The sequence below is a fragment of the Punica granatum genome, chromosome 1 (assembly GCF_007655135.1).
Source record: "Punica granatum isolate Tunisia-2019 chromosome 1, ASM765513v2, whole genome shotgun sequence".
Classification (NCBI taxonomy): Eukaryota; Viridiplantae; Streptophyta; class Magnoliopsida; order Myrtales; family Lythraceae; genus Punica; species Punica granatum.
Window position 1 is genome coordinate 50,570,948 of NC_045127.1, and position 16,986 is coordinate 50,587,933.

Here is a 16,986-nt window from a genome sequence, read left to right on the forward strand (position 1 = left end):
TTTCTTGATGTCAAGATTTTCCCCCTACGCAATAACTGTACATGTGATATGGCTAAGGTCGGTAACTGAAGATCAATCACAATCCAACTGCCGATCCCCCACCTCCCTCCTCGGACAATAGCCGCCCATAATTATGGTTGTAGCTAATTAACACTGAGATTAAATATATCACACGTACTTCACATTCAGAAGAGAGAATGACCAACGTGAACTACGGAGAACAGTCACTTTCCCTAAAATTTTAATGTTATAGGGAAATATACAGATTATTCTTCATAACTCTCGGCGCATTTATACTTGCACCCTAAATCGGAATCTATATTTTGTTCTTTGTCACCCCGAATACCATGCCTCCCTCGATTCAAATCTCGGTTCCCTCCCCTATTTAGCAAGTCGGACTGGCTAGTTCCTTCTTTCAATATGCTGCTCGCTTCTTTTGAAGTGGATCTGACTCTCTGGACCGCAGAGTGAATTCTAAGTCACCTCTTAGTTATGAGAGTCGAGAATAAGAATTAGTGCAGCAGATCTAGTTGAGATTAATTATTGATATAATAAGGAAGGTGAACCCACCAAAGAGAATTTCCTTTTTTGAGACGACCACGTCAAAAGTATAGTATGCCAGGGGACGGGGATTTTAATTAGTTGAAGTCTATGTCAAATTGATATACAGAGAAATTCGATATCAAAGCATTTATGAAGGTTTGCCACTGGTAACAGCAGGAGAGGGAGGAGGCAAAACCTCTGTCCAAATGATGTCCATATCAGTTCCGTTAGGAGATGGACCGACCTTACCTTGCAGAGGAGCTTTATTGGACGGTTTCTAACATCCATTAGAATGTAACAAGCGGCACGAGACTCTCGGTTATGTATGAAATTAAGGAATCAACGAAGGACTAAGGAGAACATATTCACAAAACATTTGGACATTCTGGTGCTCGGGGAAGTCGGTAGTAGATGCAGAGTACAATGGCAACATTTCAACTGTTTTAAGGGGTTAGTCACCCAAGTCAGACTCTGCAGATGTAAATGTCGCTGCAAGAGTATGTCTGGCGGACCATTAAGCCGGGTAAAACACATTCAGCATCTGCTACGAGAAGATACTAATGAACCGATCATCATACAATAATAGTTCCTGTGCGATGAGTCGTATCTTCAAATGTTTTTATTTTTTTTGTCCCCTCTTTCGGTAGACAAGGAGGTCGGAGCCGGAAAATACAAAGCTCATCAAATGCTTTCGAGAGTAACAACTAACAAAGAAATGATTTCTGAAAGAATTATCAGACGTTTGGGCATATAGAAAAGTGCAAAATGGATAGAAGTCTGAATAGTCATCCATGGAGCCACAAGCCCAGGCGAAGAGAAGAATCAATCATGGGACTTGATTGTTTGTTCCTAGGATTTGTGATCAGTACAAGGATTGAGAATAGAAATTGGGCTCGAAATGGATTAAGCCCAGCCCAGAGATGATTGAGCCCAAATTCACGAACTAAAGGCCAGTAGACAGGGCTCAGCCCGAGAAAAGGCCCATTAGGGATCCATCTGGACTCTCAACCCGGCACCGACTTAGTCAAGGCTCGGTGTATAAGGACTCTCTACAACTTCACCCTCTCTCTATAAGCTCTCCTCTCACCTCATTCCGGTCGGATTCCGACCAACCAGACTCGATCACCATCAATTTGGTCTGACAAAGATCGATTTTTTAATCTTTATCCCTTTTTTTTTCGAGAAATTAAAACAGTGGCGGAGGTTGCTAAACCATAGTATGAGCTTAGAAATCAAAACGTGTCCCTTTTTTGCTGTTTCGTAAATCTATCTATATCTATATATTTAGTAAAATGAACTGCAAATATAATAAACGACACTAATAAAAGCTAATACTATTTTAAGAGTAGTCAATTAAACATATATACAAATTATCACAGGTCACTAATTGTATCAATTTTTAGTCATATTAAAAATAATACATGCATATAAAAACTTGAAAAGATCTATCTTAAAAAAGTAGCAAAATGAAATTAGTATGCCTGAATTGAATATTTGTCGTAGTTGTATTATAAATACATATTTCATATGCGATAAAATAATTATCTGTATTAACTTATTATAGTAAGAATATTATTATTATTATTATTATTATTATTATTATTATTATTATTATATATACTAGTAGATCTACACACGCGTTGCATGTGAAATATTTTTCGATTGAATTATAATGCATACTACCGAAATGTAGGAAAATGTAGACATAATTTAAATTTCAATAAAAAAATTTTAATCATATATAACATGCTAATATTTTCAGTTTTTGATCTTTTTTAAAATTCATGGTAAAGAAGATTATTCATGAATTATTAACAAGCCTCAAATTTATGACTTTTACATTTTTTTCACAATATATCATTTAATAAATTTTTAATTCTTAATTTTACATAAGTACTTTCTGGTAAAATATTTACATAATATATTTTGAATTTTTACAATTTTCAAGATTATATAATAAGCATATTTTGAATTATCCAATTTTCAAATAAAACAATTTTTCCTAGGTTTTCAAAATTTCAAATATGTATTCCGTATTATTTCATGCAGTCCTCAAGCTCCATGTCCAATATCCAATATGAGGTATGACAATAGCCAGTTTAAAATAAATATATTATAAATCTCTAATTTTCCATACTAATTTTTATACACATATATATTTAAAGTATAAAAAATTGCATTATTAAAATGTTATATACTTATTGTTGGTTTTGAATTAATTATGTATCAAAAACAAATGATGAGACAAAAACCTAATTATGTTTTCATTGTATGTAAAATGAGAGGAAAAGCACCATAAAATAAAAATAGGGCAATAAATTAATTAACAATACAAGCCTAACAAAGAGAAAGAACAAAATCAAGATAATTGGGATAGAAAAGAGTGAAATTAGTTTTAAAAAAATGACAAAAACATTCATATGCTCATAATTCTAATTTTTTGAAAAAATAGAAACAAACTCAAAACTAATGACTAATTAATAATTTTAAATAATCTTCTTTATGTGTAAAGTGGGTGTAACTGTATTTTATCTTTTTTTTGTACTTATCAAACAAAAACAAACATAGTCTCTCTTCTTTTCTTTGTGGCCTTTCTCTTCAAAGAAAATTGTTGTCTCTATCTTCTCTCTCCCTCTCTCCTTCCTACTCTCTTCTCTACAAACTCTAACCAAACTCATAGCTCTTGGCTATGCTACAAGTCTCTCTCTCTCTCTCTCTCCCCCCCATTGGAGAGATTGAGAAGCAGTGGCTTACACTTATCATGGACAAACTTCAACTAAGCTTACCCTAAAAAACTAAAATAAAGAACAAAAAATTGAATTACTGAAAATGTGCAGTTATGATACAAATTTAAGAGGAACATGATAAAGAGATTCTTTTTTACTTATCTCTTCATTCACATATATTCACTGGCAAATAGAAATTCAAGATCATATAAGCACATGAAATAAGAATGATATTTCTTCGTCTACATGAGATTAAATAAGGATTGGAATTGTTGAATGGCCTAAGAAAAATAAAATAGTATCAAGAATATGCAAAAAAATTAAAGTGAGAGAGACGAGACGATCAAATAATCTCGAAACAATGGAAGAGCCGATGATATTACTAGAATAAAAAGTATGACCTATGAACAAGGGTTAAACAAAATACCACACAAAAGTTGACTGAAGAGAAATTAGTTAATGATGATTTAAAAAGTTTTGATTTATTATGTTAATTATATACAAAAGTAAAATTGTAATATCACTATGTTAAGTGAGGGTAAAATGGAAAGAAAATTGAAGAAACACTATAAGAGGAATCGTACTTTTTTATATGATATAGATATAGATATAGATATAGATTTATAGAACCATATTCGAGATTTTCACGGATTTTTTCAAAATGATGCGTTTGTTAGAGTGGAAAAGCGTATAGGTGTAAGTATCTCTTGAATATTTACATTCACTTGTATTTTTTTAGTGAAAAAACACTAATCAAAAGGTATGAGAATTATAAGATTTGGTTATGAAAGGGATCGAATTGTAATATCATTATAAAATTGAGGGCAAAATGGGAAGAAAAATTGAAAAAACTCTTCGTACTTTTATATAGTATAGATATAGATATAGATTTATATATAGTACAGATTAGATTGACCAAAACTAAATTAGGGGTATATTAATTGTGTCATAAATATGCTTCTATTATAACTGTCCAGAGACAAATCCATTTGTTAAAACAACCTAATTGACTACAATTTTATTGACCAAAATTTAATTAGGGGGCATACTAATTGTGCCAATTAAAAAAAAAAAGTTATTTGGTGATATTGTTGAGACCACCGTGTCTCGTTATTGTATTGCTTGACTTTTATATTTTTAAGCGATAAGGCCTCGACCCCAAATTCACACCCAAAAAGTAAATAAATAAATAAGTTATGCTCTTCTTTAAGAGGCTTGGACGGATATTGAGACATTTGTCATTTTAGATTACATCTGTTTTGTACATATGTTTTTGTTCCTGACCATGTCGGTCAGACCAGTAAAGCAAAGAGATCTCATCCTTGAACATAGGAGAACGACATATCTATAATGACTCCGGTTCAACGTCCTTTTCCATTATTCATCTCCATGTCCTCTTCTCAAATGGATGAGAGCTTAAAAAAGGTTGTGCTAATTAATTGAGGAAAACTAATTAAACATGCCAACGGCACATACTTTATCGTATGGATATATACTGATAATATAGGGCCTTTACATAATAACTATTAAAGTATTACACGTGCAACGCACGTGCTGTAACACTAAGGCCAATAAAAATTTTATACCCATCCACATCTCTCTTCCATTGTTATCCTTATAAGGACTTATGCCGACTTATTTTCATTTGTCAAAACTGTCTCGTTTCTTTATATTATTCACCCTTAACATACAACGCATTATACTAATCCTATTCATTATGCAAGTAGAAGGGCGCTTCCTTCTTAATACTTCGAATTAATGATAATGTCCAACTTGTGATCTGAAAGTTCCACTTAAAAAATGATCGGTACAATGGTCTACCACTTGGAACTGCGTTAATGGAGTCTAATATATGCTTTCATCTTGGGGTATATATTAATTAGCTGAACTAAATGCCTCTTATGATTCATGTTGCTGCTGTGACTCTTTCTTGTCTTTCTCGAAGGCCTCTTTGCTCGTTAAGCTGGTCTTTTTTATATATATTTTTATGTTGTGGCTGATCCAGTGTTGATTGCTTAGCTTTATTTTTGCTGAGGTCATCGGGGTGAGATGGAGTGTTCTACGTGGAAGTATCATGATGTTCAGAGCTCATTTGCAAATTCAGCTCGACAAGAGCTATGCTTGCATTTTCGTTTTGCTTTCCTTGACTATGTCTTACCGAGTGCGGTTGAGGACCGTCGTGATTTGTTTTCTTGTTAATTAGCTTTACATATTTCATCTAGATACCATATGCTCGAGCTTGAACTTGCGATGTTATGAATTCTTTCTATGAGCTTGGGTAGCTTTATACTTGTTAATCCCGATTCTCCCCGGTTCTTTCTTTCCTTGCACGTTGTTCCCTGCGTTCTCGAGCAAGAGAAGTGAAGGAAGAGGAAGCTCGAGGAGGATGAAAACCGAGTAAGAAGGTACTAAGAAATATTAACAGTTCAAACATGTTAATCAATAACATTATAATTCACTAAAAAATTAAAATAAGTTCAAAAAAACAAAATGAAATTACTAAAAATAACAAAATTAGCATGAAGAAAGGGAAAAAAAAAATATTGGTATTGGTATTGTTCATTATTCCATGCGGCTGTGATGTTGAGGCCCTGTTTGGATTCGAAGTTAAAATCACCATGATTTTAACTTTAACTTTAACTCTATACTACACAACAAAACACACATTTGAAAAGTCAAACTGGTGGGTCCCATATCTTATTCAAACACACAATCTCATTATACACAATTATCTACTACATCCATTTATTTTATTTAAAGTCAAATTGGTGGGCCCACAAACCCTTGTCTTTTTCCTCAGTTAAAGTTAAAGTTAAAGTTTCGTTGACTTTAACTCCGAATCCAAACGGCCCGTGAAAATTTCTACTTGTGAATTTGGAATTTCGTTCACGCCGCTATCAATCACAAAAGTTCACAAGTACATGTCTCAACATTAGAGTCGCATGGAATGATGGGGTTGAGCATGCAATCCTTCAAATATTGAGGAAATTTCTTATATTCACCATTCTAACTTGAAAAAATTATCTTACTAATCACTTCCTTAAATCCAAATCCTAGGTCCCTTAAATCCAAATCCTGGGTCCGTCCATGATGAAGAAAAAGACCTCAACAGGTTTCTTTTTTTTTCTTTTTTAATACTAATTTTGTTTGTTTTTAGTAATTTTTTCTTTGAATTTTTTAGTGGACTATGATATTATTAATTAACTTTCTTTGACCGCTTAATTTTTCTTATCAGCACGAATATTCACGAAGCGCCATTTGCTTCTGCAATGGGCGCTTGTTTGCTTGGCTCCAAATCATCCCGGTGGCTACTAGATAAAGAGTATGTCCAGCGGGATAAAAAATGAGCGCCGGTGCCGCCACATCAGCACTCCCACTGGACACGGGCCAGTGTGGGAGTGCCGAACCAGCCTGCTCGGGCCCATGCACCTACTCCTTTTATTTTTTTTATTAGTTTTTTAATAATTTGGGCTCTTTCACCAATTTTATTTTTTATTTTTTTAAAAAAACTGAAATTTAGAAAATTATGTAAAAATAAATAAAAATAATGTAATAACCAACATAATTAGTTTGTAAAGCTTAATTAGTTACTTAAATTAACTAATAACAATTATATTGTTCAAATATATAATTATTTATACATATATATATATATATATAATTTAAATAGTGTGTGGGTCCCCATTGGCACCCAAATGAAGTGCTAATCATTAGATGATATTTTCAAAATAGCATGTGGGTGTCGTATCTTTTGATGCGGTAAATATGTGGCAAGCAATAGGCCCACATTGTCACCCATTTAGGTGTCAAGCATTGGACATGCTCTAAGAGGAGGACGTCATAACTTTATTACATCCATTAAATTCTCTTTGATTTTCATGATAAAAGAGTTTTATTTAACCTGAATCGTACGGAATTAATCGGAATTCATTTGACTTTTGAATGACACATTACACAGCGAAAAATTCTCTTTGATTTGGCCGGGAAAGATTTTCTTTGGTTCGTAAATGCATAGATGTGTACTTTGTTCCTCACATGTCATCCAGATTGTACGTAGACCCGTGTGTTTTAATTGACACATAAAATTTTGATTGAGCGAGGAAATTTTCTTTTTTATGAATTCAGACGGTTATTTATGAATTAATTGACGGACATAGAATTTTTGTGTTCTTGATTATGGTTTCATATATTTAAATTGACACTCGGCACGTTGCGAAATATTAATTGCTTACGGTACGGAACTTTTATTCATCACGAATACCTACTCGGTCGTGATAGGTTTAACCTATAAATCTGACCATTTCGGTCATTGCAAATCGAGTTGATATAACAAGAGACCACGTAGTAAGGTTTTATCTTTTCTGTTTTGTTCTTCTTAAGGACCCAGAGGACTATCGGTCCACGGCTCATGATCGTGGCACAAATGCACCCTCATATCAGCCGAATTCCCAAACTACCCTCGGCATTTGTCATTAAAGCTCCCGATATGATGACCCTACAAGGGCTACATCGGTCATTCCAAAAAATAAGAAATATTAAACCGCACAAATAAAGAAAAAGATAAAATTGGAAAAATCTCTTCCCATAACTCCCTCGTATCATTGTATGGTCATTATGTCTCCAATGGACGCGAACACACCGAACAAACGAAACGGTTCCTTAGGACTTCCCGACCACTCACGGGACCAATTCTTACACAAACTATTTGGAGTTCATGGTGGCTCTGAGCTTCCAAGCAGTAACCCCCTGCAACCTGGGCTGCAGCCATGTCCGCGACCCGCGCCGTGTGCCACACTCCGTGGTCTGGTGCGGGATTGCGGAGCCGTCGGGGAAGCCAGCCCCGGTGGGGCAGAAGACCAAGTACAATGATGGGCTATTAGAGAAGGCATTCATGATGCTCTTCGCCCGGAAGATGGAGAAGTTTGTCTCCCCTACGAGCAAGAAGGACGAGGAGAAGAAGAAAGGGTGGTTCGATTACGACTACGACAGCTTCGTGGACGTGTCGAAGAGGGTAATGCAGGGTAGGTCTCGGACTCAGCAGCAGGAGGTTGTTAGGGAGGTGCTCCTTTCTATGCTTCCACCGGGTGCGCCTGCTCAGGTTCGTGCAGTCTGATCGGTTTATGGCATTGCGAGAAGTACACTTTGTCCAGTGTCATGGTTTTCTAGGCCTTATCTAATATTTCAGATTGTTGTTCATATTCTTCAATTCGGTCGCACAATACTTTTAGATGGGATGAACGACTGCTCTATGTAAGCAGTGGGAAGATAGCTGCGTATTGAAGTTACATTGTTTGACGGTAAATTAGAGGGATTGGCATCGGTGCATTGTTCAGCGCTAAGGAGTTATGGTAAACAGATTGATGTAAACTACTGCAGAGTGTTGAAAATCTTACGGATTAACAGTTGCTACTTTGCTACTGCTGCTGCAGTTCCGGAAGTTGTTTCCGCCGACGAAATGGGCTGCAGAGTTCAATGCTGCACTCACAGTTCCTTTCTTTCATTGGCTTGTTGGCCCTTCTGAGGTACGGTGTACTTGTGCCCCGAAATGTCACCAGATATCACTCGTCTGACCCTTCATCAGTTCCGACAAATGGCACTTATCATGGAATATCCACATGAGTAGAGAAGAATAAAAATCAGTTACTCATGGTGGCTTTCGGTTAGTGCTTTTTAGGTATCAGATATGGAAATTCTGTTACTGCCGAAGTTTTCCATTGATGCTCGGGAATCTGATGCTAATGCTTTGAAAACTCTGTAGCCGTCGCCCTGAAATTTTTTAGTGTCTAGAATTGATGTCTAGTCTTCATCTCAACCGGTTTTATGGGGCACCAAACTTGCACATACCAGAACATCTTGGTATTTTCTTAGAGTTCCACAAAGTTCAATGGCTGAACTAATGAGCCTTTGCTTGACAGGTCATAGAAGTTGAGGTAAATGGAGTGAAGCAGATGAGCGGTGTACGCATTAAGAAATGCCGGTAAGTAATCTCTCTCTGTCTCAACCTAACTCAATAATCTTCAGGAATTTCTCACACAGTTGTCAAAAGTTTCTTCAAATTCATAGGATAAATCGTAAAATCGTTTGTTTGGCACATAGGCCGTTCAAAAAACCGATTTGCTTTTGACTTCTTTAACCGGAAATAGAGGCAGAGTATGTTATCATCTCCTTCCAAAGCTCGAAGGTCAGATTCATCATTTTATGGTTCGAACCCTCTTGTCAATCGTACAAGGTACCTGGAGAACAGCGGATGCGTGGGAATGTGCGTGAACATGTGCAAGATGCCCACCCAGGATTTCTTCACTAACGAGTTCGGGCTACCCCTCACTATGTTACCAAGTAAATCATGCATATCCCTACATATTCCTCAAACTATCCGAGTTTCTCTAGCTTCCGTTTCTGACATGTTTCTCGTGAATTGTACGGTCAGATTTCGAAGATATGAGCTGTGATATGGTGTATGGTCAAGTTCCGCCACCACTTGAGGAGGATCCGGTGTCTAAACAGCCTTGTTTTGCGGAAATTTGTGAGCATTTTCTCACTTCGAAGAACACAATAGACGATCATCTTCATCCCCCTGCCTTCTAACTATCTCACTTTGTGCAGGTTCAATGGCTAATCCTAATGCCTCTGTCTGCCCTAAACTACAAGCTTGACCGACAGGACCCACACTCGGAGTTAATCAACGCTGTTTTCAAGAATGCGTTTATGTATAACAGTATATGTTTTTATCCATCTTCCATAAGTTGATTGGAACTTCCATGAATGGTCCCCCCCCGACATACGACATCGGTGACGAAGATTTGATCAAGTTTTGCAGTTCCAAAGCGGGGCAAAAGTGAGCTTATTATCCACGTTAATAGAATCATGTGCCCCGTGAGCCCAGAGAATTTCGTTTCTCCTGGGGATTGGGGAACCCAACAGGCTACGTATCCCTTGTATAGGAACTTTAGTTTCTGATTCGATTTTGCTGTTCAACAATGTAATATACATATATAGAGTTCTGCAAAAATCTTATCCTTTGGAGATAGCTGTCAGATATTAGCCTAAAAACAGTTGACACAATTTTCATCATACAATATGATGAGTTTGAAATGCTTTTATCACTGATGATACAGAAATGATTCGGGATAGCTCAACCTGCAATCGATTTCACTGGGAAATGTTTCATTACCAAAACAGATCTCCCTTGAAGAATAACTGCTTAGTATGCGTAAACCAACTTCACAATTTAGCTACTGACAACCACCGTTACACAAGTCGGTGCAGTTTCGGATTCTGTTTCTCCATCTTAAAGCATATAATTCTAGCTTGTTCAACCATTCCCTCGCCGTTCCCTTGCCAAATTATGAACCTTTTTAACACGCCGAGCTTCTTTCAAATGTGTCGCAAGAAATAGCTTAACTAGAGATGTAACGCGAACAATTTCATCAGTTCAATCATCCTAGTACTAATCCCATCCAAGAACAGCAGTAGGTGTTCTACAATGATTCGGTTTGCTACACAGTAAGACACAGAACTTACCATCGGTATAGGATTTATTTGGCAGTGAGCAGAGCAACTATATATACCGAATTGACTAACGAGGAAAACTGAGCACATCCAACGTGTTTTGGCTGCATCAGTCCTTGGCAGTTGGAATAAAAAAGAAACAAATACATAATTTCACAATTCACGCCGGATACTTTATCATATTTTTAGGTGGAAAATTGGGCAAAAGATACATTAAATTTATATTGCAAGTAGTCCGTAGCTAGCTAAGCTTTCCATGTGATTTTATATGCCTTTCTTTCCCACTCACATGATGCATAGAGACCAGAAACACTCACATTTTGCAATCTCCAAAACTCACATGAGAGAACAGTCGTATTTATTTATACCATGTTCTCATCTCCTTGTCCGAGCTTGTATAGGCAGCACCGTAAAGCCTGTTTAGTACACGAGAATGAAATGGAATGGATATCTCATTATTGCACTCTATTTTCCTTATATTGTGTTTTTTTCGGAGTTAAAAAGAACATTTCATTTATAAGACATTATTCCTACAAGTTGACTGAATGATCTTTCTTTCAAAAAGAACTTAATTTAGTCCACCATTTCTGTTTTTTTTTTTTTTTGTAAATTTCATATATTTTATTTTATTTTCTTATGTCCATAAATATAAATATATTTATTATTTCATATGATAATATATTAGTGACTGAGTCCGTTTACTTGAATATACTCTGAATATTCTCAAGTTCAACGTAGAACTCACTATTTTTCATCTCAACACAACCACGTTTCATTATTTAAAATTCATTGGTTTCGTTTTCAATTCAATCCCATGTACCAAAGGTAATCTAAGCATCTGCAGCCCTTTTGGGCTTATCTATAAATCGATTTTACACTTGAAAACAGCCGAAATTACAAAAACAAAAGATGTTAACAAACAAACTGAGCTTACGCAAAATTTTATGTGCCACTGCACTGTGAGTTATTTGCATCCGCAATTCACATGAATGGAGCATCATTCTATATTCAGCAAATCTCATCTTCCACCGATCCAGTTTTTCTATTTTTTACTGGAATTTCGACCCCTATTCGGTCCCTCCGTTGTTACGACTCACCTAAACAGACGGGGGCCTCCCATCCCACCTCCTTATCCTCAATATTCCATATGGAATGCGGTGACTGTTCCATAACATTTAGTTATAGTCAGGTGAGCGGCTCATGTGATTCTCATTCTTCCCCATCCATCCGTGACTTTCTCTATGGATATGCCGAAAAGTCCAAAATGCTACAAGAAATACATTAGAAAATTGGAAAAAAGGAGGCTACGTACCGCCTGGAATTATGGCACCCGCCAAGCTCCCTTGATTTTCTCTCAGAATTCACGCAGTTCCAAGATTTTCCATTTTCAACTAACTGTGGATCTTTTTGACAATTCATGGACGCCGATAGGAAAAGAACAAGAAAAAGATGGTATAATCGGTGAATTGCATTTCACGTGTGCGGATTTCGGGTGCAATATATACCTTCGAAACTCATTAGAAATATCTCGTAATCCATATTAAATAAATACCTGAATAAAAAAGAATTTTGATATATTAATTGAAAAATATTTTATGATCTCATGAAAAAATTGAAAAAAAAAAAGAAGCTCGTAAATAGTGTCAAAATACACAAAAATGCGATTTGTTTGCTTCTTCGTTTTCGGTAGAACGATTTGTTTGTTTTTTGTCTTGTCTGCACCTAACTTCCGGAGTTTTGGATAGAAAGCATGTTGCTTGTCCCCACAGGATGTCTTCCCATTTGCCGCAGTTGATCCCGTGAGCAAAACCGCCCCTCTTCTTCCCCTCCTCTCAAGCCCAATCACATGTGAGGGGATGGGGTCGAGGGCCGTCACGTCGGAAGACTTGCAAGACTTGATTGTTAGAAGGTTGATTAGTTTTTCGTCACCACTTTATTATGAAATAGAATTGTTTAAGGTTTTTCTGATTTCGATACGATGTTGTTCTAATTGAGGCGAGCGGAAGTGCAGTACATCCGTGCGCTTATACACTTATGAGTGATCAAAACATGTACATTGACGTCCATAATATAAAACTAAGCGCCTTTTGTCACCCAAGGTGCTTGCCTAGAAATCTCTCTCAGGTATTGTTGGGAAACATGACCCGAATAACAATTTCGGTAAAGCATGACCACGAGATAGATCGAGATATGTCTTTAGTAACTTCGTTCGGGTCCACATGGGATTAACGCATACTGAATTACCTTTTAGAACGAACACAAATGCTACAGTAATGGATCCTCATTACTGAGATGAATGAGAACTACATACAATTTGCAGTACAAGAACCTTCTCGTTCGCATCTCTAATGGAGCACGCCCACTCTCCATGGGATCTCTTTTCTTCTTTCTCACGTATTACACTTAAATTATAATCGGGAGTGTCCCGAGTCTATTTAACTAATCCTCGGGTCCCGTACACCTCCTACAACGCACGGAATGAGTAAGCATGACAAGCCATAGTAGGTGAGCCACTAAGATTCTCAAGTATTACATTTGTGAGTGCCCAATATGCACACATTCACTAACTGTGCACTTACTCCTCTGTAATAATGCAGTCATTTACCCGATACATAATTAGGATCAAGTTAGTGGTGGTCAATGCATTCACTTCACAGAGAATACAAGGGAAAAGGAGGGAATCATGTTCAATTCAGAGCGGGAGCGTCATGCTCATTTGAGGAACTATAAGAAAGTATCAATTAAATGGCAACAAATTAGGATCAAAGTACTTCCATTTTAATGCTCATTACTCCTAGGAAAGTATCGGCGGTCAATGCATTCCCTACACAGAGAATACAAGGGAAAGAGAGGGTCAGGCTAAATTTAGAGCGGGAGCATTATGCTTATTCAAGGAATTCTTAGGTGATCGTACCTCGCGACATAACATGAAAAAATATCAATCAAATTACAACAAACCGATAAATGAGCTTACAAACACATTGATAACGAGTCATGAATTTATATGATGAAAGAATTATATTATTTTTTTCTCGCTACGTCATTGCAAAAAATGACAATTTAAGATTTTCTCTCCTCATTCCGAATAAGACCAATTGTCGGGTTCTGTATGGACGGACGAATTTTCCAAAAGATATCATAGAAAAAAGGGTTTTTACTTAAAATGACCCATAATTTGTCCGTTTTGTCAAATCTATTCTATGCTTTTTTTTTGTCAAATCTATCACATAGTTTACTTTTTGCATCAAATCTATCTCGGCGTTATCTTTTCCGTCAACATCGTGCTGACGTGGCACGTGGAGAGATAGTGGGCCACACTTGCCACGTAGGTGCCACGTCAGCACGGTCGTTAGATGTCGACGAAAAAGATAACGCCAAGATAGATTTGATGCAAAAAGTAAACCATGGGATGGATTTGACAAAAAAAAACATATGATAGATTTGACAAAACGGGCAAATCATTGGCCATTTTAGGTAAATACTTCTAGAAAAAAAAAAAGACAAAAAATAGTCTCACACAAGTCTAAATAACGGCTAACGAACTCAAACAGCTTTTGCTCCCTCCTCCCCTATAAATTGGCAGTGCCCAACCAGTCAAGTCCTCCACTGCAAGACAGCAGCTTCTCCTGATAAAAAACTTCCACTTATTCCTTGCTCCTCTCTCAGTGCAGTGGTCTTTGCTTCTCTGCGTACCATTTGCACCAAAATGGCCATAAATGCCAACTTATCTCCTCTGCCACTGCCATTGTTGAGTCTCATCCTTCTTTCGAGCTGCTTAGTCTGCTCGGCATTCACGTCAAAAGACTACTCCGATGCCCTTGAGAAGTCCATCCTCTTCTTCGAGGGCCAGAGGTCCGGGAAGTTGCCCTCTAACCAGCGGCTTACCTGGAGGGGCGATTCCGCCCTATCTGACGGCTCGTCTTATCATGTGTGGCTTGCTAAGACCACTTCTTATGCCATCTGGGATTTTATATTTCTTTTGGGAAGTTAATGTTTTATTGGATTCTTTTTCCGTAGGTGGACTTGACAGGGGGGTACTATGACGCTGGAGACAATGTGAAGTTTGGGTTGCCGATGGCTTTCACGACCACATTGCTTGCGTGGAGCGTGATAGAGTTTGGGAGCTCGATGCAGGGCCAAATCGAGAATGCCAGGGCTGCTGTCCGTTGGAGCGCTGATTATCTCCTCAAAGCAGCCACCGCAACTCCAGGCACCTTATATGTTCAAGTAAAGCTGCCAACTTTTGTCTTCTGCAAAAAATAAAAGTTGCCTCGAAATATGATGATAGAGGACAGACTTAACACCGTTAATATGAATCCGGTGTTACATAAACTTTTTGCACTTGAGATATGTATATGAGCTTATGCCTTTTGGTTTGAACGGTTAAGGTGGGAGACCCGAACATGGACCACAAGTGCTGGGAGAGGCCAGAGGACATGGATACGCCAAGAAATGTGTACAAGGTGTCGACCCAAAATCCGGGATCTGATGTGGCGGCTGAGACTGCAGCAGCCCTTGCTGCAGCCTCCATCGTGTTCAAGGACTCTAACCCTTCTTATTCTGCAAAATTGCTCGAGACTGCCAAGAAAGTAAATTAGACTGTCTTAACTGGGCCTTGCTGTGCTGTTTTGGTCTCAAAGAGTTCATGTACTCAACTCGGTCTTTTGGCTCGCGATAGGTCTTTGATTTTGCGGACAAATATCGTGGATCCTACAGCGACTCCCTCAACTCCATTGTGTGCCCATTTTATTGCTCCTACTCAGGATACCAAGATGAGCTTCTCTGGGGAGCGTCATGGATTCATCGAGCTTCACAGGACAGCTCCTACCTGACCTACATTCAGTCCAACGGCCACACGATGGGAGCAGATGATGATGTCTTCTCATTCAGCTGGGACGACAAGAGGGCTGGCACGAAAATCCTCCTCTCCAAGGTCAGATTCTTCTGCCTAATCGAGTTCCTTCTAAGATTCCTCCTTGTTTAACGTTTTGATTTGGCTGGTCGTTTTCTGTTTGCAGGACTTTTTAGAGAAAAATTCGGAAGAATTTCAGCTGTATAAGGCACACTCCGACAGATACATATGCTCTCTGATTCCCGGGGCCTCTGGTTTCAGTGCTCAATATACTCCAGGTAACTTGCAAATGTTAATGATTCCGTTTCGCTGCAATCAACTAGACCCCACGAACCCGAAAACTACGGGATGTCTTTCAAATGAAAGAAACTAATACAGCTAATGAAATCGCTGACATTCAATCAATATCCTAGGGGGACTTCTATACAAGCAAAGTGAGAGCAACCTCCAATATGTGACCACCGCATCATTCCTCACCTTGGTTTATGCAAAGTACTTGACATCCAACGGAAAAGCCGGCGTCTCCTGCGGGGCCTCAACAATCACGGCGGAGCAGCTCATCTCCCAGGCCAAGAAGCAGGTAGACTACATCCTTGGAGACAACCCCGCGAAGATGTCCTACATGGTGGGGTTCGGTCCCAAGTACCCGCAGCATATCCACCACAGGGGCTCTTCTGTCCCCTCTGTCCGGGACCACCCCGACCGCATCCCCTGCAGCACTGGGTTCCAGTACCTCTACTCAGGCTCGGCCAACCCAAACATTCTAGTTGGGGCCATAGTCGGCGGACCCGACAACAGCGACAACTTTGCAGATGATCGGAACAATTACCAGCAATCGGAGCCCGCCACATATATCAACGCTCCGTTTGTTGGTGCCCTCGCGTTCTTATCAGGCCAAAGTTCGGCAGGCCATTAAGGCTTTGTCTTCCTATTCCTACTTCTTCATTGCTTAAGCTTATTTTCATTCCCCATGGAAAGGCTCCATTGGAGTGAATGTGGAAACAAAAAAGTATCTTCCAGCTTACATTGTTGGGCTAGCCATAACAGAGCTAGAAATTATTATGGAAAATTTACGGGGGCTGCATAACGGCTTATTCACGGGTAACTTGTTATGTAATAGAAATTCTGATCAGTTGTCAATCTCGGAATCTATGTGTCGTAGAATCTCCATTGGCATTTTGCTCATTATTCCGTCGAATATTACTTTGTGAAGTTTGAATCTACACTTCCATCACCTAGGGGTGGCAATTCGTGTCGTGTCGTGTTTATACGTGTCGTGTCTAAACGGATTCGTGTCATCGAAGTTATAACCCGTACACGACACGATTATTAAACGGGTTAGGTTTCACATACACG

General features: G+C 38.2%; 2 protein-coding genes across 3 annotated transcripts; both read left to right on the plus strand.

The window, feature by feature from the left end:
* Positions 1–7,880: 7,880 nt before the first annotated feature.
* Positions 7,881–10,345, plus strand: LOC116192896 (beta-carotene isomerase D27, chloroplastic). 2 transcript variants are annotated; one of them, XM_031521594.1, is made up of 6 exons: positions 7,883–8,367; positions 8,699–8,791; positions 9,185–9,246; positions 9,499–9,605; positions 9,697–9,792; positions 9,873–10,331. In XM_031521594.1, exons 1-6 carry the CDS (start codon positions 7,984–7,986, stop codon positions 9,920–9,922), a joined length of 792 nt encoding a protein of 263 aa, XP_031377454.1. In that variant the 5' UTR covers positions 7,883–7,983; the 3' UTR covers positions 9,923–10,331. The 2 variants fall into 2 exon arrangements, with proteins under 2 accessions (XP_031377455.1, XP_031377454.1); XM_031521595.1 differs by lacking the exon at positions 8,699–8,791 and having other exon boundaries at positions 7,881–8,367; positions 9,873–10,345.
* A 4,025-nt stretch (positions 10,346–14,370) lies between these two features.
* LOC116192895 (endoglucanase 1-like) lies at positions 14,371–16,782 on the plus strand. The gene is made up of 6 exons (XM_031521593.1): positions 14,371–14,706; positions 14,796–15,005; positions 15,167–15,367; positions 15,457–15,711; positions 15,797–15,908; positions 16,044–16,782. Exons 1-6 carry the CDS (start codon positions 14,485–14,487, stop codon positions 16,544–16,546), a joined length of 1,503 nt encoding a protein of 500 aa, XP_031377453.1. The 5' UTR covers positions 14,371–14,484; the 3' UTR covers positions 16,547–16,782.
* The last annotated feature ends 204 nt before the right edge of the window (positions 16,783–16,986 follow it).

Bases quoted from the DNA above. Each gene is read 5' to 3' on its own strand.
- LOC116192896 (XM_031521594.1), top strand. From the start codon at position 7,984: ATGGTGGCTCTGAGCTTCCAAGCAGTAACCCCCTGCAACCTGGGCTGC. The intron at 9,606-9,696 runs GTAAATCATGCA...TTGTACGGTCAG, and splicing joins ACCCCTCACTATGTTACCAA to ATTTCGAAGATATGAGCTGT. The intron at 9,793-9,872 runs GTGAGCATTTTC...CACTTTGTGCAG, and splicing joins GCCTTGTTTTGCGGAAATTT to GTTCAATGGCTAATCCTAAT.
- LOC116192895 (XM_031521593.1), top strand. From the start codon at position 14,485: ATGGCCATAAATGCCAACTTATCTCCTCTGCCACTGCCATTGTTGAGT. The intron at 14,707-14,795 runs GTGTGGCTTGCT...CTTTTTCCGTAG, and splicing joins CTGACGGCTCGTCTTATCAT to GTGGACTTGACAGGGGGGTA. The intron at 15,712-15,796 runs GTCAGATTCTTC...TTCTGTTTGCAG, and splicing joins CGAAAATCCTCCTCTCCAAG to GACTTTTTAGAGAAAAATTC.